Source organism: Lissotriton helveticus, chromosome 5_1 (genome assembly GCF_964261635.1).
Source record: "Lissotriton helveticus chromosome 5_1, aLisHel1.1, whole genome shotgun sequence".
Lineage (NCBI taxonomy): Eukaryota > Metazoa > Chordata > Amphibia > Caudata > Salamandridae > Lissotriton > Lissotriton helveticus.
The window spans coordinates 727,731,597-727,758,749 of NC_136065.1; the positions used below are offsets into that span (position 1 = coordinate 727,731,597).

The 27,153-nt window shown below is 48.6% G+C and overlaps 1 protein-coding gene across 6 annotated transcripts in view; it reads left to right on the forward strand.

Annotated features, from left to right (window-relative positions):
- CCAR1 (cell division cycle and apoptosis regulator 1) overlaps positions 1 to 27,153 on the forward strand; it is a 1,607,854-nt gene that overhangs the window by 1,357,085 nt on the left and 223,616 nt on the right. For all 6 annotated transcript variants that reach the window (XM_078643192.1, XM_078643189.1, XM_078643190.1 and 3 more), the window contains one exon: positions 10,921 to 11,106. In XM_078643192.1, the coding sequence (XP_078499318.1) occupies positions 10,921 to 11,106 (186 nt within the window). The remainder of the gene's footprint in view (positions 1 to 10,920; positions 11,107 to 27,153) is intronic.

The following is a 27,153-nucleotide window of genomic DNA, read 5'->3' on the forward strand; positions in this document are numbered from 1 at the left end:
CGTCAGAATGAGGGGTTCTTCGAATTCACAAGGTCCAACAGAAAGAGACATAGGACTAGAAATCGGGTTCCTAACCGGGGCGCCAGAAAAACCTACTGAAACATTCGTCTCGCCAGACAAAGGTGCGCCAGGGAGTTTAGAGTGCATAATAGAACTCTTCGTAGCACCAGTATCCAACAGAAAAGGTTCTGACACACCTGATGTAATTACCTCAACATAAGGTCCACTCTGATCTACTGGAACTGAAACAACTCCCTCTCTTTGTCTATGGCTGTCCTAGCAATCATCACTCTCCATATTCTCAACTTCTGCATAGTAGTCATCAGCATAGTACTGAGTCGTCCTACCAGATGCACCATTCTGCTGATCAAAACTATTCATTGAATTTTGTGGAGGAAAGGAACGTGCGTTCTGGGGGAATCCTCCACGTCCTCTATCTCTAGGTGCTTGTGGAACACCTCGACCTCTTGCGCTAGAAACACCATTCATACGCTGTAACAAAACAGGGCAGCTACTTTTAAAATGACCCTCTTCTTTGTAATATGCACATTGATTAGGGCCTATAGGAAAACGTGGTTGAGAAAACTCGAATCTTTGCGAATTTCTCTGAAACTGCTGAGGCTGCTGATAATCACGCTGGTTATTACGGGGCGGATACGCTTGCTGTAAAAGCACTTTCGTCTTCAATTCTTTAGTTTTCTTGTCTGCCCTATCTTTCTCATCCTTATCCCTATTTTCGTAGTACTGTGCAGTGGCCAATATCTGTGCTGAAGAGGAAACGGCCCACGAACTCTCTGAATCTTTCAATTTCATACACAGCTCGGGAAGTAAATTGTGCACAAACTTGTCAACAAACAGACGTTGATCACCTTCAGTACTCATGTCTTGACCACTATGGTCGATAAACGTCTCTTCAAATCTAGTGAAGAAATCAGACACGGTTTCCTCTTTCTTCTGCTTACACGCAGACAATTTATCCCAATTTACACGCATCGCAGGCATTAAGGTCTTCATGTAAGTGACGATCTTACCAAGGAGTTCTGCTACTAAAGGCTCAGGTTTAGCACCACCAACTTTTCTGCCATCTGCAGCAGCAATATTAACCCATGAATCACCTAACTCCTGCGCATGATCCGTGTGACGAATCAATCCCCATAAAGGCTGTGGGACTACATTTCCAAACAACATGTCTATATCAGCTAGATTCATAATACATGAGTCTGCGGTCTGTGATAATTCCTTATAATATCCTGCAGGATTTTTACGGGGGTCAGGTAAGGTCTGCTTAAGAGCCAAGACTTCAGCCCGTTTCCATGGAACATGTACCCAAACACGTTGAAAATGAGCCGGTACAGCATCAATGTGATTAGCGACATCAGCCTGAATGGCGTCCTTCCATACAGGAGGAACTTCTCTCATGGGATACTGTCTCACTTTCCTCCTAACAGAGAGATCAGGCTCAAACAATGACCAAGAAATAGCTTCACTCCTAAATGACAACAATGTCGCAACTGCTCTCTCAACATCGGAACCCACAATCGTGCCCTTCGCAAACTCGAACCGTATACGGCACAATTCAGGCGGATTGGATTCCAAATCATTATCCTCCAATTCTTCACAAAGGAAAGCACACATTTTATCAAAAACATATCTCTGCTTCGGTGCTTCCCATTGGCGAAAGACATCCATAACAGACTCTAATTCATATCTTGCAGAATCGGTAACCCATGTATGCGCCAAATGATCCAATATCTCCTTCTCTCTAGAATCAGGCAGTTGGCTACGTAACTGTTTACGTTCTGAAATAGGGGTCGTAGTTAATGACCCAAAGAAAGGAGAGAAAAGACTAGTAACAGTATCAGTCATTCTCTGTCGAACAGACGGAGAAGTCGACAAAAGAACAGGAGATAAAGCGGATTGAGAGGAAGCCAATGTAGGAGCAGTAGCAGAGGAAGCAGCAAGAACAGGTGGAAAAGTCGTAGGGATTGAAAAGGTAGCAAAGTCAGCGGCCCTTGAGAAGGTGGCGCCAGAAGAGTAGGAGCCAACTGAAGAGGAGCTGGCTGCTGTGGAAGAACCTGGGGCAAAACAATTGGAGGTTGCACAACTAAGGGTTGCGGAGGTGCTATAGCACTTTGCGCATAGGGGGGTGGCGTACTCAATAAATGAGACATTAAAGGATCTTTCTCGAGTTCCTTTGCTGCATCTTGCTGGAGAGGCGGCAAAAATCGATAACATTTATCGATCGCCATTTTACGTTGCCTGTGCAACTGTTCGCTTGCCTGTTCTTCTTCGTTATCCTTAAACTGCATTATCGAGATACCCTTCTCTCTTTTATTTCTTTTTGCTAATTTAATTTCCTTTTGTTTGGCTTCCTTTCGCCATAGGCGAAAAGAGTCAAACATCGCCGGCCGGGCTTTCTTCTTAAAGAGTCTAACCTCTAGATTATCTAAAACTTCCGTATCAAAACTACCATATTGGGGCCATTTGAGGACACCGTCCTTCCTTGTGTACCTAATCCATACTTCATTATACGCGATAGGGCCCACGCCGTGCTTCACGTACAGCTCATAGGTTGGAGTTCCAATCGGAGGAACCGGACACGAGTCCTCCAATCGGGAATCCCTATTTCGACCACAACAAAACAAATTTCCAAGTCTGCTAAGACCAGGCATCTTCGCTCACTAGTCTAGCTTCAAAACTTCAAAGGATTATCGAATACGATAGTCTCCTGAATACACAAGTCCCTCGGCTTTGGTACTTGCAAGTTCCAAATCAAAGATCCCAAGGGGATACCCAAAACTAAGAACCAAAACTAAGGACTGGGAGACGCTCCACTCATACTTAACTGAGGTATCGATGGCGTCACCAGAAGACTCGTCTATTGTCTCGCTCTACAAATCATCAAAGGGTCCAAGACAGGGCGATAGTCAGGGCAGCAGTCCTTCGTAGCCGTCGGAAAACGGGGAACCTCGCAGCAAAGACTTTCGGACCACGACGACATACAGGGGTCGATGAAGTGGTTGGCCTTCCTCCAGAATTTTCACACGAAGCTCCTCACGAACCTCAGGCTTGGACCGGTACCGCTGAAATCGCCCAACGTTGGGCGCCAAATGAAGTACCAGGTTATTTAGAACCCAGCGGTGCCAGGGAACACACCCAAAGACTTCGAGTTCTCCTGCCTCAGACTACAGAAACGCAGAGACTTTCTGGTGACGCCAAAGATCAAATTTATTGGCTGCAGCCAGTAACAGGTATCCTAGATGTACAACACGGTGTATATTCTCAGGAGACTGCTCAAACTTACAAAGCCAGTCAACCCTTTTTATACAAAATATTATGCTTCAGGCAAACAATCCTTATTTCCAGTAAACCAATTCCATGTGTACAATAAAAGCATTACATGACAAACCCACTTTTCATCGTCCAGCCCACCATCAATTACCCGGCAAGGCCCAACACTTTCCATCAGATAAATCGGCTGGACCCCTAATAAAATCAGGCACCTCCTCATCGTAAAACAGGTCATAAAGAATGGATCAGAGACAGGTGTGTGTGAGATTAGACATAGTTGTGTGCAATGAAGGGTTTATGGTATGCTGTGCCTTGATCCCTAATCTCGATCGGCCACTGGGAAAGGAACTGGCTGAACAGGTTTGGCTTCGGGCAGTGGAGTCAGCTTGCCCAGGTCACACAGAAGTCAGCTGAAAGTGTACGTGTCCCTAAGACTCGTTCGGCCTTAGTCATCGGCCTATGTGAGGGCAACCACAAAATGGCTGCCGTACACAAAATGGAACCCGAGGGTTCAGAACGGAGTCCCTGATTTCATGGTGATCATGTCGCTCGATCATGACGAAAATGCTAGTATATAGTATACTCGTTATTCTCGATCTACTGATACCAAAATCGTCATGCTACGATGATGTTTATGACACAGGTCCAGAATCCACAGAACCCCAGTGGGGGCATGTGGGTGGGTGCCCCATGGGGGGAGCGCCAGTGCTTCCCCCATGGGTAGGTGTCTGGATGTAATGGTTATATTCTCCGCACAGGAGCGCCACGGCCAAGGACAGAAACATTATGTTTAAGGCACGAAGGGGTTAAAGACTCATTCCTCCAGAGCCAAGGCTGCTTCTACTGTGTTGGCATGCAGAGCACCTCTCTGGGAAATTTGTCAGGCAGCTAAGTGTGATTCCTTCCATATGTTCAAGAAGCACTATTGTGTAGATGGCCATGTTGGGCAAGAGGGGCATTTTGCCCACTCAGGCCTGGAGGACCTTTTGATTTTGTGATTTGAGCCAATTCACAGACCCACCTCTAAATAGGCATTACTTTGGCATCTATTCAAAAGGTAGAGCATCTGCAGTTAGTCCTTACTGACTCTCCTATCTTCCACATTCTGTGAATTGGAATCTGTTCATTAAAAAGATCCCAGGTCTAGGTATCTGCACAATGGTTGATGCAAATTTGCTTTTGGGGCTCTACTTCTGTGGGCATGGGCAGCCTCAAAAGCTCCTATATGAGCTCCACCTATAATTTTCAGAGTGGAACGGCATTATGCAGAGCTGTATGACGCCACCTGTCAGACCACAGAGGTACTGCTCTAGAGATTCTGCATGTAGACTGACGTCTGGGACAGTATACAAAGGGTGAGGAATCTATGGTTAGATAGATTCTCTACCAGAAAGAGCGTTACCAAAGGTAAGCAACTTGTTCTTTAATCAATGAGAAAAATAATCTAAGTTCAGGGTTACAATGAAAAGTTGGTCAGAAATTTTACAATTTAGTTATGAATTATCAACTAATTTTTGAAGAATGGATTTTACCCAAGAGCAGAATGGTACTCAGAACCACCCTGGCCTTGATGCAATCGCCTCAAGTGAGTACAAAGACAGCCCACGGCAAGAGGGCATGGAGAGGTTAGGAAGGGGACTCTTGGAAATTGAACCTGCAAGTTGTTGAGGACTGGTTCAACCAGACTGACTTGCAAATCCTCTAAACTCTGATATTATAAAGTAAGTAAAATTCTCCTACCACTGATGGTGAGTTTCCATGCCTACAGGATGGAAGGAAGCTGAGGACTGATCACTGAAGAAGGAATGATACGAGACAAACGGCTCCACAGTCCGGCTTCCGAGCAAAGCACAGCACCGAGACCGCACTCATCGCAGCCACCGACGACATCAGGTCCCTGCTAGACAACGGGGAAACTGTTGCCCTCATCCTCCTCGACCTATTGGCTGCATTTGACACTGTCTGCCACCGCACCCTAACAACCCACCTCCACCACGCCGGGATCCAAGGAAAAGCCCTGGAATAGGTTACCTCCTTCCTCTCAGACAGAACTCAGAGAGTCCGCCTCCGTCCCTTCCGATCAGCGGCCACCAAAATCATCTGCGGCGTTCCTCAAGGATCCTCGCTCAGCCCCACCCTCTTCAACGTCTACATGAGCCCTCTCGCAGCCATCCCGTGCCGACACAACCTAAACATCATCTCCTATGCGGACGACACCTAACTGATCCTCTCCCTTACCAACGACCCCGCCACCGCCAGAGCCAGCCTCCAAGAAGGAATGAAAGACGTAGCAGCATGGATGGAGCTCAGCCGTCTGAAACTGAACTCGGACAAGACGGAAGACCTCCTCCTCAGACATCCCCCTCCGCCTGGGACGACTCCTGGTGGCCCCCGGCACTGGGCAATGCCCCCATCCCCACGGACCACTCACGCAACCTGGGCTTCATCCTGGACTCATCCCTCACGATGACCAAGCAAGTCAATGCCGTCTCATCATCCTGCTTCAACACCCTGGGAATGCTCCGCAAGATCTTCCGGTGGATCCCCACCGAAACCAGAAAGACAGTCACCCAGGCCCTCGTCACCAGCCGTCTAGACTACGGGAACGCCCTCTACGCTGGAACCACAGCCAAACTACAGAAAAGACTCCAACGCATACAGAACGCCTCCGCACGACTCATCCTGGACATCCCACGCCACAGCCACATCACTCCCCACCTGAAAGACCTACACTGGCTCCCCGTCAGCAAGAGAATCACGTTCAAGCTCCTCACCCACGCACACAAGGCCCTCCACGACATGGGCCCAGCATACCTCAACGACCGCCTCACGTTCTACACACCCACCCGCCAGCTCCGCTCCTCCAGCCTCGCCCTTGCTACCGTCCCACGGATTCGCAGAAGCACAACCGGAGGAAGATCCTTCTCCTACCTGGCGGCCAAGACGTGGAACTCCGTCCCCACCCACCTACGGCTGACCCAGGACCATCTCCCCTTCAGGAAGCAACTCAAGACCTGGCTCTTCGAACAGTAGCAGCAGCCCCCCCCCCAGCCCCCCCCCCCCCCCAGCGCCTTGAGACCCTTGCGGGTGACTAGCGCGCTCTATACATGTGTTTGATTGATTGATTGATTGAATGATGGGAGGGAGGAAATTGAAAAATGAGGACTCAGAGCTGAGACCCTGCGAACGAAGAACAGAATTCGCACACTCTTAGTAAACTTTCACCTTCAGCGTTTACTTTCACCAGCAAAATCTTAAATCACCTTTGAACTCTTTACATTATCCATGAGATTCATATTTGAGATAGTCTATGTTCTAGTCAGCCTAAAGCCCTTGAAGGCTACCAAATGCCAGTTTCTTCAGAATACATGAAAATCCTCTTAACTAACAGGGCGCAAAGCACCACAATTAGGGTGACCAAGTGTCCGTAAATTTTGCAGACTGTCTGTAATTTGGACCTCACCTCCGTTGTCCGTGAGGATCCCTTTTACGGAGACCTTCGGTCCATAATTTGGGGCGTTGCAGGGAGCAGAGCTGTTCCCCTGTGAGAGGCCTCAACTCCCTGATAGGGACGCCTCACACTCCTCCTGGGAGCACAAGAGCAGCCCCCTCCGCCCATTGTCATTCTGTAGCTTGTGGTGGGCCTCCTCCTGCCACGTTCTAGGGCATGGCATTCTATTAGGGTTAGATGGAAGGAAAGTACAAAACAAATCTACAAAACCGCTCATGCTGCTATTAGCCAGTTCATGAAAAGAAGCCTGCATGAAAGAAGTTAAAAAGAAGAGATTATACTTCTTACACAATCTCCTCATTTCAGAACTGAAGTATTTTTATTATTGTACACAACGAAGCCATAGTTGCTGCTTTTTAGGTCGAGCCGTGCGCATGCACTGCTCTAGGAAAACGACCTCTTGGAATCACTCTGGACTTTTCACATGTAATTGGGCAAAGGCTGGTGCATGTCCCACCTTTCCCAGGAAATGTATCCGCCTACGGCTTGCTGTTACGAGCAGGGGTGCCATCTGTTCAGGGTCATGTCACCCCGAACAGCCCTGCCAATGCTCTGTTATGCTGTTTCTCTGGGGGTTTAGTTATACATTATTTTATGTTTTGGTCTTGATCAACAGTGACCTCACTAGGAACTATCATGTGCGATTAGTCTACTTCTCGTTTTGTGCCTGTATTAGAAAACCGCTATAACATGAATATGCCTGTGCGAGCTCCTGGCTCCTTAGCTGCTTGAGTTCCATAAGCCTCTGAGGCCTCACTGCAGCAACCGAGCCTCGGTGCTTGAGCACTCCCATCCTAGCATGGTCCGTCAATGCCATTAGAGCGTGGAAGGCCAGTCCAAAAGCGTTGTGTGGATGACCCACAGAAACACTGCCATCAATGTCTGCCCACTACCGATACTGGTCTCCCTTACTCAGTTCTGCATTTATCTGACCCTCGACCTCGATCTTTTGTGCTCTGTATCCTCACCCGCCCCCTTTTCTCCAAATGTCACCCCCCTTTTCTTCTTGCCCACTTCAGGCCACTCGGGGACCCCCTCCACCCCATGCTCCTCACCATTACTCTTTCTCTCCCCCATCTTGTGCCCTGTGTCTGAAAGCACTCTGACGTGCACTGCGGTCCAACACGGCAGCATTTTTATGAATTTGAAAAAATAAAAACGTGCAACTTACGTTGCAATAGCCAAATTATCAGTTGTACATCTCATACACCTGTCTCGGTGGCGCTTTTCTGATGCTGTTCATATTTTTAACCCACGTGCACAGTTGGGACAACCTGTACATCACATAGTAAAAATGCATCAATTTTGCCCTGAGGAAGTCGCGGGTCTCTTGTCGCGATCGATGAAACACGTATTGGCTGGACCTACAACAAGAGAGCATTACATTTACCTATATACACCATGCTTGTTTCCTTGCTAGAAGTTATTAACTTAGAACACTGTTTGTATGTGTGCCAGGGTTTGATATGAATTACTATAGTGCCACTTACTCTGATGTGTCTGTAAAACTTACCTTTTGTCCCAAAGTTTTGTCCTGAATTTTGACCTTCTGTCCTGAACTTTTACCTTCTGTCCTGAACTTTTGTCCACAATTTTGACCTTTTGTCCTGAATTTTTACACTTACCGTTCTGAATTTGCACCTATGCCAGGTGGTCACCCTAAACTCATTTGACAGTGAAAGTTATCTCAATCTCAAACAGACAAGAAGACTTGTATCAAGTCAAACTTTTCGTGAATTAGGGTGCGTCAGGTGTGCCATAACTCCAACAAATGTTGCAGTGCCAAGGACTTACCGTTCTTTCTGAGCGCGGATCCCCTGTCTTACCGGTATCCTAAAATTCACGAAAAGGTCCAGACTTGTTGAGAGAACTGCTAGGGTCTTACCTCTGGACTGATTTTCAACAACTGGCGGTTTGTGGTGGGTAAGGTCTCTGCATAGGATGATGGCCGCCTCTGCTGGAAGTTTCGCAAGATCTCGCAAGTGAGACTTATAGTTCCAGAAGCACATGGCTTCTCCTGGCAGACGGTAGGACAGTACTTGACCCCGGAGTACAGGGCAATAAAGTGTTTCGGGCCACAGCGCCTCCTCAAACCTCAGAACAGGGTACACTTACAGATGGACCTCCACAGCCAGCGCAACTCTTAAATGAGAGCCGGGCTGGCTGTTTTTAGGTCTCGCCTACGCAGCGTGCATGTGCTGCGTAGGCAAAAGACCTTTAGCCATCGCTTCGGCTTTTCAGCCAAAAACGTGCACGGGTTCCATTGCCTTCAATGGCAAAGCGTGCACGTTTGGCGATTCCCTTGCGAGAGCAAGCTTAACATCATATGTTTATGATTAACTTACAAACACATGGTGCCTGTGGCTCACTCCTGCAAGGGAAACGCTTTAACTTTTGCAGATACATTTTTAGGCGAGGCGCGCTTGTTTAACTTTGAGCATGAACTTTTATCCGGATCTGGAAGCTGTCTCTGTTGACAGTTGCAACAGTTCCCTTCTCCTGTCAGAGGGGTCGGAGCAGGAAGCACATTCATGCAGTCGCAGGACATTCCTCCACAAAGAAGCCTGCAGCCCGCCTAAGACAGGTATTACTGCACTCGCAGACCATTGCATGAGCACCGCTGACACGTAAATATATTTTGGAAGTACTGCAGTACAAGACTAACATATTCTCGAGCACCAAAACAGAGGCTTTCTCTGTTTGTCAAAACAAACATTTGCAGCCAAATACGTTTTTTCACTATTTCACAGTTCTTACCCCTCCAAAGTTTAAATAAAGATCAGTTTGTGTTAAATACGAGCATTAGCAAAGCCAATAGGTAGAGCCGTGGCAAGTCTTCAATTGCAAGCATATAAACTAGACATTTAAAAGGCACAGATAATAAACAAGCATTGGCATAGCCTATAGGTCTTGCCTTTGGGACCTTATAAGTGTTTAGTTATCCAGCACAATATCCTTGGTGCAACAACATCAAATGTTGCATGACTAAACACTTATAAGGTCCCTATGGGGAGACCTATTGGCTATGCAATGCTTGTTACATTCTTACGACGGCATTCTTGCAGCACGGCGAGATTATGACAGGAGGTCACAGGCCTGTCCAAACATCTCTGTGTAGGCACGGCAAAGTGCCTAATTATTATACCCCCAAACTCTTCCTGTTTCGCAATCCGCCTGTTTCCGATGCCTTTAAGAGGCTAATATCATATGACTTGAACATATCCTCGTCTCAAGGATTTCTGTAGAGAGATTTTAAAATGTTATTAGTTTTAAGCTAGAAACTAGAATTAAACCAGATTCCTGTACCATATTATTAGGTTATGTAATCTGTGAAAACGAGTTGGATCGATGAAAAAGACAATTTGTATTTAATTGTAAATGAATTGAAAAGTCTCATGTGAAACATTTGAAGTCGATAGAAGTACAATAATTTATATTTTGGCAGGTGTAAATGGGTAAAGTTATGTCACTAGAATCATTGTATGCTTTTTAGAATTATTAACTACTTACAGTTTTGTATAGTTTGGGCATTTTTATAACGCAGTACTCTATAATGTGTATTTTTGAGGACCTTTTGTAAGATCATATATAATCAACTTTTTTTAACCTCGGTTAGGAAAAAAAGAAATTTTTTACCTCTCAACACCTTTTTGTGTGCATGTACGAATGGTCTACTAAGAGTGAAACACAATGTGCTGGAGTGGGTAGCTTCTCAAATTTTTAAGTTTTAACAATACGCCTGATATAGTTAGCTCAGTTTTTAACACATTTTTTGATTTTAACACAATGTATTTCAGGACTTCTTGGTGCTGTAGTGATAGTTTACTGTCAAAAATTATGTTATTGATTTAGAAACTGATGCTTATGCTAGCTTTTAATGGAACAGCTGATGTGTTTTTATAATATTACAGCTGCGACCTATAAAGATGGAATATGAATGCATTTTCTTGCAAAAAGTGCTGAAGTATTAATATATCTGCACTGAAGCAATTTCTTCTTTTGTTACACATTGTTTGAAATTTTATTATTTTCTGAAAATTTGAGTTGATAATGAAACATGAGATCTTTTTGATACATGTGATTTTCTTAAAATATCTTTTAACCTAATTGTGACACAGGTAACAAGGTGTTCCTGCCAGCGCCAGTTAGCCAAAAAGAGTCTAATAGCTCAGAGCAGAGCGGTGGCCTATTTATGTACAATGGAGCTATGGTAGACGTTGGAAGTATCTTAAAGAATCTAGAAAAGAGTGAAAAAGCAAGAGCTGAGATAGAACAAAAGCTTCTGAAAATGATGGCCAAAACAGGTTTGTGATATATTTTCTTATTTATTGTCTGACGTGGGGGTATTCTTGTAAAATCACACTCTCTGGTCAGTGCTTAATTTGTTAAAGAATAAGTGCAGTTGGCCAGCGTTTTGTTTAGAAACATGAAGCCGTGGTCTTGAAGATCAGGGCGCCAAATACATGCGCTTTACAGTCTTGCTTCCATCTCATTCCTCTTGAATCCCCTATCAAATTCTCCCTGGCTATTTATTTCACTCTTGCAGGTTCTCTTTAAAACTTGCTTTTTTTCTGTTACTGTTTTTCTGACTTTGATAGGTAGTTAACCTCAGATTCCTTACCTTTTAAATATTCCCTAAGCTTCAGACTAGATCCGGAAACTTTCCAAGTAGAACCCATGCACGCTGGTATGTGGCATTGTGTGGCTTCATGCCAGCGTCTTTCTGCTCTGGAAGTGACCTCAAAACCTACGGCACTAGGAGCACCCCCTACACCCACCAACCATGCACGAAACCTAGGGGTCATCCTCGACCCCTCACTCTCCATGACAAAGCAGGTCAACGCCGTCTCCTCCTCCTGCTTCAACACCCTCTGCATGCTTCGCAGGATCTTCAAGTGGATCCCCACCGAAACTAGAAGGACGGTCACCCAAGCTCTCTTCAGCAGTAGACTGGACTACAAGTGGATCCCCACCGAAACTAGAAGGACGGTCACCAAAGCCCTCTTCAGCAGTAGACTGGACTACAGCAACACACTCTACGCAGGAGCCTCAGCCTAACTCCTGACACAACTCCAACGCATCCAGAACGCCTCCGCATGCCTGATCCTCAACATCCCCCGTCGCAGCCACACCACACCCCACCTGAAAGACCTGCACTGGCTCCCCATCAACAAGAGGATAACCTTCAAGCTCCTCACCCACGTACACAAGGCACTCCACAACACCGGACCAGCGTACCTCAACATAAGGCTCGGCCTCTACACCCCTGCCCGCCAGCTCGGCTCTGCAGACCACGCCCTCGCCATCGTCCCCCGCATCCGAAGAGTGACCACCGACGGCAGATCATACTCCCACCTCGCCGCCAAGACATGGAACACCCTCCCCATTCGCTTACGACAAACCGAAGACCTTATAACCTTCAGGAGACTCCTCAAGACCTGGCTCTTGGAACAGTAGCAGCTCGCCCCCCACCCAGCGCCTTGAGACCCTTATGGGTGAATAGTCGCGCTTAACCAACTCCTGATTGATTGAAAGGTCTAGTGAAGAGACGAGAAGTAGCTCCTGATCTGTGTCTGGTGGCACAGAATAAATGGAACTGACATCAGCGCGCACTAGTAGCACCTATATGTGGCTGTGCGTGTTTCTTGCGAAGATGGGGAGCAATGTTGGAGAAGGAGCGGCCTCCCAATCTGGTCTTCCTGGTGCGGGGGACCAAGGCGTAGGAGAGTTGTGCTGATCGTAGGGTCCTTTGGGATACGTGGAATTTGAGTCGGCTGTTTAGGTATGCTGGTCCGGTGCCGTGGAAGGCATTGTGTGCGTGGGTGAGTATCTTGAAGGTGGTTTTTGCCTCGATCGGGAGCCAGTGGAGTGTGCGCAGGTGCTGGAAGATGTGGCAGTGTTTTGGCAGGTTGAGGATCAGTCTTGCGGCGGCGTTCTGGATGTTCGGTAGCTTGCGGGTGAGTTTTTTGTTTATTCCGGCATAGAGTGCGTTGCCGTAGTCGAGTCTGCTGGTGACCAGGATGTGAGTTACAGTCTTTCTGTGTTTGAGGGGGATCCATTTGAAGGTCTTACGAAGGAGGCGGAGGGTGTGGAAGCAGGAAGACTAGGCTTAGTTGATCTGGCGGTCCATTTTAAGCTCGGAGTCCAGGATGATTCCCAGGTTGTGTACGTGGTCCGTGGGGTTTGGCGAGTTTCTGAGGGCGGGGGGCCACCAGGTGCCGCTCCAGGCATCGGGCTTTGGGCCCATGATGAGTACTTCTGTTTTGTTGGTGTTTAGTTGTAGGCAGCTGTTTTTCATCCATTTGGCGACGGCTTCCATGCCTTCTTGAAAGTTGGGTTTGTTGGATAAGGAGAGGATGAGTTGGGTGTCGTCTGCGTACGCTACAATGTTGAGTCTGTAGGTTCTGACGATGGGGGCGAGCGGAGCCATGTAGACGTTGAAGAGTGTCGGGCTGAGGGAGGAGCCCTGGGGGACTCCGCAGGTGGTAGGTGTAGGGTCTGAGAGTAATGGGGGGAGTCTGACACGCTGTGTTCTGCCGGAGAGGAAGGAGCAGATCCAGTCGAGGGCCTTGTCCTGGATTCCTGCGTCGTGAAATGTGCGTGTTAGGGTGTGTTGAGAGGCTGTGTTGAACGCCGCTGAGGGGTTGAGCAGGATGAGGGCTGCTGTTTCTCTTTTGTAGTAGGGTGCGGATGTCGTCTGTTACGGCGAGGAGGGCGGTTTCTGTGCTGTGTTTTTTTCTGAAGCCGGATTGGGAGGAGTTGAGAATGTTGTGCTCTTCGATGAATGTAGCGAGTTGGCTGATAATGGCTTTCTCTGTGACTTTCGCTGGGAATGGGAGCAGGGAGGTGGGTCTGTAGTTTTTGAGGTCGGTGGGGTCTGCCAGGGGTTTCTTCAGGAGGGGGTTGACCTCTGCGTGTTTCCAGTCGTCGGGGAACGAGGCGGTCGCCAGGGAGCGGTTGATGGTGTGGCAGAGCATGGGTTCAATGGTGTCAGCAGCTCTGTTGAAGATGTGGTGGGGCAGGGGTCAGTGGGGGCCCCTGAATGGATTGATTTCGTTGTCTTAAGTGGTGAGGGCTGTCCAGTTGTCAATTGCTGATTTCTGGGTGTCGGGGTGTCTGGTGAGGGTTCAGTGTGTTGGTTGTCTTCGTCGAAGTTGTCGTAGATGCTCTTGATTTTGTGGTGGAAAAGGGTGCTGAGTTTGTCGCAGTGGTCTTGTGAGAAAGGGATGTCAGTAGACTCGCTTGTGGGTTGGGCGAACTCCTTGATGATGTTGAAGTGTTCCTTGCTGTTGTGTGCACGGGTGGAGATTCTGTCTTCGACCGCTTTTTTCCTCGTTTCTCTAATGAGTTGGGGGTGGGCGTTGGTGGCGGCTCTGAAGTTGTTGTGGGCTTCTGTGAATTTGGAGTTCCTCCAGGCCTTTTCGAGGCGGCGGCAAGTGCGTCTGGACTCTCGAAGTTTGGTGGTAAACCATCTGGCTTTCTTGGCGCGGGTATTGTTGATTTTCTTGAGGGGGCTATGGTGTTGGCGCTGCCCGAGATCCATCTATGCAGGATTCGTGCTGCGGTGTTGGGGTCGTCGTTTTCCGCGATGGTTGGGGTGGAGTTGTTGAGTGAGGAGGTGAGCTGGTGGTCGGTGATTTTGGTCCAGTTTCTTCGTGGGAGCAGGTGCTGGTGTCTGTGCATGGTGGGTGTTCTGAAGGTGAAGTGTACGCAACGTTGGTCGGTCCATGGGAGTTCGGTGCTGTGGCTGAAGGTGATGGAGTATCCTGTAGTGAAGAGGGGTCGAGGGTATTTCCTGCTGAGTGCTTGGGCTCGGTCACGAGCTGGCTGCGTCCAATATTGTGGAGGTTGTCCATGAGGGATGCGGTGTTGGGGTCCAGTTGGTTGACGAGGTGGAAGTTGACGTCTCCCAGCAGGGTGTAGTTGGTAGATGCGATGGCGTGCGGGGAGATGATGTCCGTGATGGAGTTGGCGAAGGGTCCAGGAGGTCGGTAGATGAGGGTTCCTCGGAGGTGGCGGTGGGGCTGGCCAGGATCTTGAAGTGAAGGTGTTCCATCAGGTCTGTGTGCTCGTCGGGGAGTGTGCTCAGTTTGAGGGTGGATGTGTGCCGATGGCAATTCCTCCTCCCGGGTGGGTGGGGCGATCCTTCCTGGAGATCTTGTATGCTTGGTGGTTGGCGATGGCGATGTCCGGTCCCGGTGTGCTGTTGGTCCAGGTTTCGGTGAAGAATGCTACGTCTAGGGTGGTGCTGTTGAGGAGGTCCCAGATTTTGGTGGCGTGTTTTTGGAGTGATCGGACGTTGAGGAGGATGCATTGCATCTTCGGTTTGGTTGTGTTCTTGCGGGCGGGGTGTGCTGGATCTGTGTTCTTGGCGGTGCTGCAGGTGTGCCTGAAGCGGTGACAGCTGAAGGGTCCGTGGGTGTCGGCTGGTGATGCTAGCTTGCAGTTGTTGTTGTGGCCTGGGTTGAGTGTGTGGAGTGCTGCTGGGTCGTAGCATTGGCAGAGCGGAGGTCCAGGGTTCCTGGCACTGGTCGCGGAAGGACGCAGACGGGCTTGCCTTTGGCGCGCCAGCAGCGTGTCTGCCATAAAGTAGGGGTCGGGGAGGGCTGAACAGGTGGGAGGCAGTTGTGGGAAGGGGACCTGGATTGGTCGTGCTGGTCGTACTGTGGGGGAGGGGCCGCAGGGTCAGCAGAAGCGGGGAATAATGGGCGGGAAAGGAGGAGAGTAGGAAAAAGGGGAAAAAGAGAAGAGAAGCAGAGCACAGGACAGTGCAGGAAAAAGCAGAAATATAGATTTAGATAGGAGGGTGAAAAATGAGTGAAAATAAACGAGTGAAAACGACTGGAAAACAAGAGCGGAAAACGGGAGACAGAGGTCCACTGGACCAACAGGGATGAGGCGCAGGTGAACCTGAGGGTGGAGGAGGGCCTCTAACACTCACACTAGAGAGTGTAGGGGCTGGGGGAGGCCTCACTTAATGGTGGAGCTGCGAGGGTGGGAGAGCAATTTCACTGACAAAGAGTCCTAGTTCTTTAAAAAATGCAAACGAGCAAGGGAAAATATCACCTTCCAAGTATACAGGATTTAAACCTTGTAGACAGATCCCATCATTTTTGCCTGTGGCACCCCAGGTCGAAACACAACTCCAAGGCCAGCAGTTACTGCACCTTGATGAACCCCAGGGCTATATGGCACCTTGAGGCAAAAGTCTGTCACCAGACTATGTCGGCAGACATCAGAAGGCTTTGTCATGACTGGGTGGAGTCAATGGGAAGGCCTTTTTCCCACTCACGAAGTCATTCTACCAGTCGAAGTAGTTCAAGTCGAAGAAGAAGCATAAAAAGTCAAAGGGAGACTCAGCCGCTTCCCACCACTCTTATACGTGAGTTCGTCAACATGCCTCCCAGTCTCTCTTCTGAAGCTGTTCCACTTTGAAGCCAATTCTGACCGTTGTCACGAAACAACCCGAATTTCGGGGGCCATCTGCAATGCTGCAGCAAATCAAGGAATTCTGTAAAGCTATGCTGCAGCTCTTTGCCACATTACTGACTCCCTCTGGTGCACTTCCGTGGGCCACAAGGAACCATGAAGGCCTCCAGCGAGACCCTCTGAACCCTATATGGCCTCCGCACCGGCTTCGCTGTAGACTTCGATCCTGGCGCCACAATGCAGGTCAGACCCCAAAGCATCAACACTGTTGAGCCTGTAGGCAGCTGGCTCCGTATATACTATACCAAACTAGGGTATGGTGTGCACAGAGTCCAGTGGATCCCCAAAGGTATAGCAGAGGCTGAATTGGATAATCACGAACAGCTCTCTTTGTGGTAGTGTGGTCGAGCAGTTAGGCTCATCATGAGTGTGTTAAGCATTTATTGTATTCACTCAATCAAGCTTAAAGGCACATACTCAGAGACTGAATCCAGACCAATTAAGTAAGTATAAAGAAGGTATACTTATGTTTTATTTCTGGAACCAAGTAGGACTTGGCACAGGTAGGTAAAATATACTTTCAAATGCAAAACTTTACAAGGAAATCTAGGTGGTAATTGAATTGTAATAGTTGTATGTTTGATTTTGTTTTTAGAACAGTTTTAAATACATAGAAATTACTTTTGCGTTGCTTTGGGATTACATCAACTGCTCGAGGTGATATGCGTACATATAACACCATGGATCCAACAATATAAAGGTAGGTAAGACACTTTTTGGTTTGAAGAAAGTTACTTTGATTTTCATACAAAAAGGCAGTTCAACACAACATTTAAGGAACAAAAACTCGTAACATCAGTTCCTCTGGGGAAAAGAGGGTTATTGGTTTGCAGGTAAGTAAATGACCTGCAAGAATAGTTTTTGGAGGGTAGAACCAAGGTTCCCCTAGGATTAGTTAGGCACTCAAACTGCCCCACCAGCGGCACTGGGGTGGCCGGGGCTAAGGGGGGCTTCGGTCAGGGGCTGCTTACGAGCAGGCCACTCGGGTGTGGAATCAAAGCTCCTGGAGTTAGGATAAGCACTGCAGGGGCCAATAATCAAAATGGGAGCTGCACCACCAGCGGCACGGAGGCGGCCGATTGGAGAGTGCCCAGGTGACGTCCGGAGCCCTGTGGTGTGGTTGCAGTGGAGATCTCCGGTTTGAAGAAAATGCTGCAGGCTCGGGCAAGGTTTCCTGAAGGCAACCACTAGCAGGAGAGGTAAGTTGGGTTCTTGGGGGATGCCTGGATACTTTGGGTTGGGCCACCCAAGGTCGTGGGGCGTCGGGTGCAAGGGTGTCTTCAGGCATCGGATCTTTTTACCAGCTCAAGTCACGGTCGAGGGGGTTGAGGCTGCAGGCGTCGGTCTGGAGCTTGAGGTAGGTTAGGGATCACCAGGTCCGGAACATTGGTGAGATCTCCTCATGGTGTTGGGCCACTCAAATTCTGGTCGTGGGTGTCGGGTGGAGAGTGGTGTGGAACCGCGGAGCCTCCTGAATCCGGGTTCTGTGTTGGAGTCTTTGTTGAGAAAATCCGGTGCTCACGGGAGACATTCTTTTAGATGAGTTCATGGCAAGTCCTCCGGGCTCTGGTGGGCTGCTGGACACCACGGGGGAACAGCTGTAGGCAGGTTGGAGTAGAGACCGGGCCAATGCAGTTGGTGTTCTCTTCTTACTGGGTCAGCACAGCTTTTCAGTCCTTCTTTCTTCGTTGAATCTAGGGAGGCAAGGTTCATGGCCGTCCCTAAATGCTAAATTTAGGGATGTGCAGGTCGAGACCAATAGGTCCCTTCCTTGGGGTAGGTACTCCCCCTATTATGCCACCCTCTAGTGGATGGGGGAGCATGAGCCTCTCTCTAATTGGCTGGGTTCCTTCATCTTTAACCACTTGGATGCTAAGGGGTGTGCTAGGAGGTCCATGTAGTTTCCATTGAAATCAATGGAAACTCCATGACGAGCTGAGCTCGTCATGAGCGTCGAAGGGGTTAAGATGGAGGGGACTGAGATGTGTGCTTCACCTTGTCTCCCCTCCTGAGGAGTGTGGTTGGCAAAGGTGGGCACACCTCTCCGCCTAACTTGGTTTTCTCACCGATTCTCCTGTCCAAAGCGGGGGTCAGAACCAGTGGGAGCCAGTTGCTGGGGGCAGCAAACGGCAGAAAAAGTTTACAAAAGTGGCAGGCCTTTGAAACTTCCCCTTTGTGGACCTATCCCATTCTGGGGGAGGAGGCATGACACCTCTGCCCATGATGGGTTTGTTTCTGGACCCAAAGAACAGAGGCCCTCTACCGAGGGGCTCAGAAACCTGTCTGGTGGTGGCAAATGGCGGACAGCCATCCAGGAACCAAACTAGGGATGGTCGTTTTTCAGGGGGCATTTCTAAGATGCCCTCTGAGTGCATTTTACATTAAATCCCTCACCTACCTACTCTGTAGCCAAGCGGAAGGCATCAGTTTCACGCACCAGTCAAGCAGCGCATCAGTCTCCCAGCCTCCCGAGCCCACCTCTCGCCGCACCCGCTTCGCGGGTGCCGCTTCGCCGGTGGGTGCTGGTAGAGGCACCATCTTGAAGGACTGAGGCGAGGATACCGGCAGCAAGACTTCAAGGCGGTAAGGGGCGCGAGGGACCACCGGGGCTGCGAGCGTGCGGGGACTTCATTTCCCAGAAGTCCCTGCAAGACCAAGGAAGAGCTTCCGGTCCGCTCTCCCTGCTGGCCCGCCCCCCGCCCATCCAAGTCAGCTAAAAGCGTTCCTCTCCCTCCACCTCGTGGGACACCTACCTACTCTGTAGCCAAGCGGAAGGCATCAGTTTCACGCACCAGTCAAGCAGCGCATCAGTCTCCCAGCCTCCCGAGCCCACCTCTCGCCGCACCCGCTTCGCGGGTGCCGCTTCGCCGGTGGGTGCTGGTAGAGGCACCATCTTGAAGGACTGAGGCGAGGATACCGGCAGCAAGACTTCAAGGCGGTAAGGGGCGCGAGGGACCAGCGGGGCTGCGAGCGTGCGGGGACTTCATTTCCCAGAAGTCCCTGCAAGACCAAGGAAGAGCTTCCGGTCCGCTCTCCCTGCTGGCCCGCCCCCCGCCCATCCAAGTCAGCTAAAAGCGTTCCTCTCCCTCCACCTCGTGGGACACCTACCTACTCTGTAGCCAAGCGGAAGGCATCAGTTTCACGCACCAGTCAAGCAGCGCATCAGTCTCCCAGCCTCCCGAGCCCACCTCTCGCCGCACCCGCTTCGCGGGTGCCGCTTCGCCGGTGGGTGCTGGTAGAGGCACCATCTTGAAGGACTGAGGCGAGGATACCGGCAGCAAGACTTCAAGGCGGTAAGGGGCGCGAGGGACCAGCGGGGCTGCGAGCGTGCGGGGACTTCATTTCCCAGAAGTCCCTGCAAGACCAAGGAAGAGCTTCCGGTCCGCTCTCCCTGCTGGCCCGCCCCCCGCCCATCCAAGTCAGCTAAAAGCGTTCCTCTCCCTCCACCTCGTGGGACACCTACCTACTCTGTAGCCAAGCGGAAGGCATCAGTTTCACGCACCAGTCAAGCAGCGCATCAGTCTCCCAGCCTCCCGAGCCCACCTCTCGCCGCACCCGCTTCGCGGGTGCCGCTTCGCCGGTGGGTGCTGGTAGAGGCACCATCTTGAAGGACTGAGGCGAGGATACCGGCAGCAAGACTTCAAGGCGGTAAGGGGCGCGAGGGACCACCGGGGCTGCGAGCGTGCGGGGACTTCATTTCCCAGAAGTCCCTGCAAGACCAAGGAAGAGCTTCCGGTCCGCTCTCCCTGCTGGCCCGCCCCCCGCCCATCCAAGTCAGCTAAAAGCGTTCCTCTCCCTCCACCTCGTGGGACACCTACCTACTCTGTAGCCAAGCGGAAGGCATCAGTTTCACGCACCAGTCAAGCAGCGCATCAGTCTCCCAGCCTCCCGAGCCCACCTCTCGCCGCACCCGCTTCGCGGGTGCCGCTTCGCCGGTGGGTGCTGGTAGAGGCACCATCTTGAAGGACTGAGGCGAGGATACCGGCAGCAAGACTTCAAGGCGGTAAGGGGCGCGAGGGACCACCGGGGCTGCGAGCGTGCGGGGACTTCATTTCCCAGAAGTCCCTGCAAGACCAAGGAAGAGCTTCCGGTCCGCTCTCCCTGCTGGCCCGCCCCCCGCCCTTTGCACCTCCTACATAACAACATTTCCCTCCCGCAGCGCGGGACGCAGCTCGGGCGAAGACAGGGCAAAGACAGGGCCGTTTGAGGCCGTTCGAGGACGGCAGAGGACGGCCCCGGCCCTGTCACCCTGCACTCCACGTCGCCCCCCTAGGCCCCCACGAAAACAAACGTACATTACCGGGACTCAGGATGCGTCCCAAAACAAGAAGTGCGTCTAAGAAAGCGACTTTGGTGACGCAAGTGACCGGCCCTATAGACCTTTTCATATCCAGGGTCAATGATACCATTGACAAAAGCATCATCTTACTGGAGAAAAGAGTCTCTTTGGACCTCTTGCAGGCAAAACGATCTTCGCTTGGTTCACTTGCCACCGCAAACTCTCCCGTTCACCAGGCGGCTAACAATTGTTCCTTACCACTGCCTTTAACCACTGTTCCTACGATGACTGTCCCCAATTCCGTAGATCTGTCAGTAACTCAATCGGACTCTGATCAATCTTACGTCGATCTCGACGCATCCCCAGACCTAGAAGCCTGTCAATCACCGGTCGAGGAATTAGACCAGAGTGCCATTAGTAATCTTTTACCATTGGATCCAGAAACGACCCTAGATACAACAAAAATAAGGGAAAATATCTTCACCCATCCCAAGGCGATGCCAACCATCAGGGAAAAACCTAAGACAAAAACAAAGAACCATAATCTGATTACACCTACCCTAAATTCCTCAGCAGGTATCCCCTGTTGGGTGGAAAATATGGTTATGGACCTAAAATCCGACCTTGAAGCCAAAATTACAGCACAGATTAAACCACTTATATCAAAGTTGGACAGACTCACGACATTAATCAATACTAAATGTAGCTGTAAATTGAGCAGGAATGGTCCTGCCCCAACGCAGGGAGCAAAGGAAACATTCCAAAAAATACCATCCAGCATTAAACAAACAACAGGTATAATAGATAAGCTCAATATTTCTCAAACCAAGAAAACGACAGTAATACATTCGCTAGTTAAAAATGGGAGTAATCCGGTTGCCCCCCAAAATATTCCGGAGGCGGAAGATCCTTCCTCTGCTATACAAACAGGTCCAGAAGGTCAGTCAAAAACAAATAACAGACAAACAAAAGGTAATGCTACTATTCCAACAGAGACCCCCTCCCGAGAAAAGTCATCAGCTCTGAAGACTAAGCAACCTCGGCCTAAAATAATTAACTTACCCCCGGAAGCCGCTCCCTTCGTGGTAGTACTAACAGCAGTTCCCCCACTGAAGGAGGGTGCAAGAGAATCTTTTGCTGAGCTGAGGAACAAATGTGCCCAGTGGCTTCAACTCCATAGGCCACTACCCGCCCACATTAGGGGTGATATCTTCTCCGCACGTAGAGGAGATTGGGTTGGTAGAAGTACGAAGACAATAGCGGGGGATGTCATCAGTCTCAAATTCAGGGAGATAGGGGCATCAAACTATATTTGCAACTCGCCCAATAGAGGACCTGCCACAAAAATAAATCCCCTTCCCTTATCTTACTTCCTACCCCCATCCCCAAGGCAAAATTTCCCCTTATATCCACCCCCACCAAGTACTGGCCCCACAAATCCCTCTGAATATAATACGCATCATCCCCAATACTACTCTGACAGGTCACGTCTTTCGCAAAATTTACAACATCCAGCCTCTCACTGGCAACCACCTGTCCTATTTCCTCAACCCTCACATCTTGTTCCCCAACCCCTTGTCAATCCATTTCATCATCCATATCATACCACCCAACAATGGTGGCAACCTCAGCAACCCATGTACTACAATACCCACTTATGGCAACAGCCGCGGCAAGGTTGGCTTCCTCCATTTAATCCATTAGGCCCAAACCATCAAGGCAGAGATAGGGCCGAATGGACTGGTCAGGATCATAGGACAAAGCATAATGACCCAACACGCTGGGATAGTTTGAATGGTCTCCAATTAGTTAACAGATATAGTCCCCTGGAGGGTGTCGATTGACTACCTCAACCTCAGGAATACTCCCAAAATCATACAGATCGTTTGGAACTCACGGTCCCTCCAGACTTAGAAATTACATCAGCTCCCGAGATCCTAAATGAACTAAAAAAAACAAAAAGCTCAAGTGACAGCCTAACAATCTTGAGTTTGATCTCGTGGAACATCGCTGGATTAAAGACAAAAATTGAGGATGGGACAATACTGTACCACACGTGTAATCATCAAGTTCTATGCGTACAGGAGACATGGTCACTGCAAGAATATCACCTGCAGGGGTACAAAACGTACTCGTCTCTTGCGCAGCCGGGTCACATAGGCAGACCAAAGGGAGGTCTGTGTATTTACATAGTTAATACTATCCAAAACGTTAGAATAAAGGTTATTGAACTAGCACCAAACCTGCAGATCCTTGGCCTTTACTTCCAGAAAAGAGAGTCAATGATCATTATTAATTTCTACAATAATCTGGATGAATTGGACTTTGAGAGAGTTTTGGCCCACCTCCATGAAAAACTAACTATTTTTAGAATGCAGCAAGGAGAAGGAGGCCCGGCAACAATACTATGGGCAGGCGACTTTAATCTTCACGCCTGTACCCAACCAGATAGAAAGTGCCCTGGCATGGTGACCGAAGATGGCCTCTTACTTACCCATTTCTCGCACAACAAAATGGGAAGGCAAATGAATGATCTCCTATCCGATCTGGATCTCCAGATAGTAAACACCTTGGATTACGGGGAAAACTCACTTGCACCTACCTATTTAGGAAGAGGTTACCAAACTACGGTAGACTTTATAATTATATCAGCTTCCTTACAATTAAGAGTAAAGAGTTTTGAAGTGTTACCGAATTCCCAAAGTGACCATGCAATACTAACTCTGGAAGTCTCATTAATTCATCAAAAATGTTCCCCAGTAGTAATAGCCAATGCATTGACTCAGGAAAATATCAACATAGACAAAGTAAATGGCTATACTATAAAATGGGAGAGGATAAATCCAGAGGAACTCACCAAAGAGCTAATAAGAACAGTCCATCCTCAAATTCAAATTTGTTTGGACATAGCTACAAACGATACGGAGATTTTAACTAATTTTGCTCAAATCATGGAAAAAACTAAGGCGCTACTTACAAGGAAACAAAAACCTGGCTCATCCCGGCCTAATGGCTGGTTCAATCAAGAGTGCACTAAGGCTCACACAAAACTAAAGTTAGCCTTAAATAAAAATGAAAGGGATCCCACCACAATAGCCACTCTTAGAAGTGAATATCAAAAAATAAGGAAAAAGAGGAAGGAGGAATTGAAGCAAGCGCTGTGGCATGAACTCCACATCAGTGCCCAGGAAAAAAACTCTATAGCCTTCTGGAGAATCATAAGAACTCCCTTTTTGGCGGATGACACTTGCCCAAAAATCGAAGCCGCCATAGATGCTGCAACTTGGGTATCACACTTTACTAGCATCTTCCAAAAACCAATCAACGACCAAGACCTGGAAGAAGAGGAAAAAACATTCCCACCATACCCGATAGATATGAATTTTGAAATTTCTGAAATTCTTGTGGCATTGAACTCTACCAAAAAAGGGAAAGCTCCAGGGCCGGATGGTGTCCCGGCAGACCTTTTTAAACACCAAACAGATTTTTGGGCACCAATCCTAACAAGGGTCTGCAGCGCTACGGCAAAAATAGGAATTCTGGAGTCTTGGACTAAGTCCATCATGGTGCCGATTTTTAAAAAAGGTAATCGTTCGGACCCAGCCTGCTATCGTCCAATTTCCCTCCTGGACTCATTGGGGAAAATAGCAGGAAGAGTGATTTTAGAAAGACTCCAGGATTGGGCGGAAGAAAGAGGTATTTTATCCGACCTTCAATTCGGATTTAGAAAAGGACTAGGCACTGTGGAACAAGCCCTAAACCTATCAATAATCTTCGGGAAATATGTGCATGCAAAGAAAGCAAAACTTTATATGACCTACGTAGATCTGTCCGCGGCTTTCGACTGCGTCTCCCACATAAAATTGTGGTCCCTCCTAGCACAGATGGGGGTAGACCCACCACTCCTGAACTTCTTAAGGGAACTCTATTCCAATCCATCCGCAAGAGTTCGCTACGGGATAAAGGGCGAACTGACGGCGTCCTTCACAGTAGAGCGAGGAGTCAGACAGGGATGTGTCCTGGCGCCCTTTCTTTTCTCCCTCTATACCAACAACTTGGAGGTTGAGCTATTAAAGGGTGCCCGTGACCTCCCACTGGCCAAACACCGCCCGATCCCCGCCCTGCTGTATGCGGATGACGCCGTCCTTCTCGCACAAACTCCCCGTGAACTCCAAAGGTCCCTTAACAGATATTTCCAGTTTATGAGAACTCTTGACCTCCACATAAACGTGAAAAAGACTTTCGTAATGAAGGCTGGGGTCGGGAATAAACAACAAAAATCCATCTACCTCGAAAGTCAAAAAATTGACCCAACAAACGAATACTGTTATTTGGGGGTCATGATAGACAACAAACTCTCCTGGAAACCAGCAGTAGAAGCCAGAAAACATTGCTTCAAAAGAGCACTAGCCGCATTGGTGTCGTTTTCTCAAAAATTAGGAAAACGTCCACCCAGGGAACTGTTAACCATATATAAAGCCAAGTGCCAATCTACAGCTTTATATGGAGCAGGACTATGGGGATACACGGACGTTACCTCCCTGCAAATTGCAGAAAATAAGTTTTTTAGATTCATCCTATCTGCACCCAAAACTTCCTCTGTTTACGCCTGCCACTTAGAACTGGGGGCACCGTATATTGAAGATCTTGCTAAAATCCAACCGCTTCTTCTTTGGCGACGTATTTGGATGTCAGATAAAAACGACCTTACAAAAACAATAATGGCGGATGCAATGTCTCTGGACTACGTTTCTAAAATCAAATGGCTGGCCTATATTCGGTCCTTTCTTTGCGACCTTGGAATGGAAAAATATTATCTTAATCCCGAAAAAATTGGAGAACTCGCCCATGAAAATTTAAAAAAGCGAGCGTTGGATCACCTGTCCAAATTGAGACTCCAGGTAGAAGCTGGGAAACAGTCAGTGCAGCATGCCATGCTGGTCCAATCTACTCTCTCAATGCAGCCCTATTTAAACCTTGATATTGGTACCTTCGAACGATTTCTCCTGATAAGATTCAGACTGAACACATTTCACAGACTGGTGGTCTTCCCAATACCAAATGTTTGGGATTTAAACTCACCTCCATGTCCATGTGATGGGATATCAGGTCAATCCACTATTCATACAGTTCTGTTCTGTAAATTTTATCAGGAACACCGCAAACTCTGGCTATTGACCCTTTTGAAATCTTGGGGTCTCAGACAATGTAGAACAGCCATGTTGAGCTTGCAGCTTTTGGACACTGAAGCCACATGTTACCATGTCCTTAATTTTTTGAAATGTATATACAGACATCGGAAAAACATCTAAACTTTTAAATTAATAGTACTGTATACACTGTCGAAATTCCTTTTCGCTGCTCTTAAGTATTTTGTTAAATCAGATTTCATTGAAAATCTTCTTAATTGTAATGCTTTTATGGATCGTAATAATCCGAATAAAGTTATATTTGATTTGATTTGATTTGATTAAATCCCTCACTGGCAGCAGTGTGAGTTTAATGTACTGAGAAGTTTGCAACCAAACTTCCCAGATTTCAGTAAAGCCATTATGGAGCTGTAGAGGTTGTAATGACCAACTCTCAGACCATAAACTCTTTATGGCTTTACTACACTTAAAATGTCCAAGAATGGACTTAGACACTGTAAGGGATACAGTGCTCAAGCAGCTGTACCCTAACCTGTGGGCTAGTTCACCCTGCCAGAGGGGTGACTTACCTAGGCCCCAGGCAGTGGGTTGCAGGAATGGCACACAAGGATGTGTGCCATGTCTACTCTTCACTTTTCTCTGCACCAAAACACGCAGCCTCCAATGGCAGTTTGTGGGTGTTAAGGTGCAGGGTCCCTAAGGGTGGCACAATAGGTGCTGCAGCCCTTAGAGGCCTTCCCTAGTCACAGTGCCCTTGGTACCCATGGTACCTTTTACAAAGGGCTTACCTGTGGCCATACATGTGCCAATTGTGGGTACAAAAGGTACATTTTTGGGAAATAACACAGGCCCTGTGAACCTGATTGGCAGGGACCCAGGGCTCCTCAAGTCAAAGTGCATCAAATGTCAGGCAAAAGTGTGGGGGTAACCATGCAAAAAAGGGGCACTTTCCTACACAGCTGAACAATGAAGCTCAACCTATTGTGCTTTCCAAGTCTTTCGCCACCTTGTACTAGGCTGTGCCCTGATCTCCCTGGGCTGCAGCCTTTGGGCAATCAATAAGATTCCATTGCTTTTCCTCTTCCTAAAGAAAAGGTCCAACCCCTTCATACTGTATTTTGAACGGACTCTGACAGCGCTATATATGATGCTGGGGATGAGTTTGCCCAAACATACACAGATGACACCACACATGAGGACCTTCAGGATGCTAGTGGTCTGGACAATGCTCCAGACAATGGGCTAGTTTCGCCTCCTGGTCCTGCCACAGAAGAAAGTGCCTCCTTTGCCATGGCCTTGCGAAGGACAGCCAATGTTCTGTACCTCCAGTTACCGACTATAGAGGTGAAGACTAATGTCCTCACTGAGATGCTTCAGGCTGGGCAAACTTTTTACTGAGCTTCTTCTCCCATTCTCCCAAGATGGTACCTGGA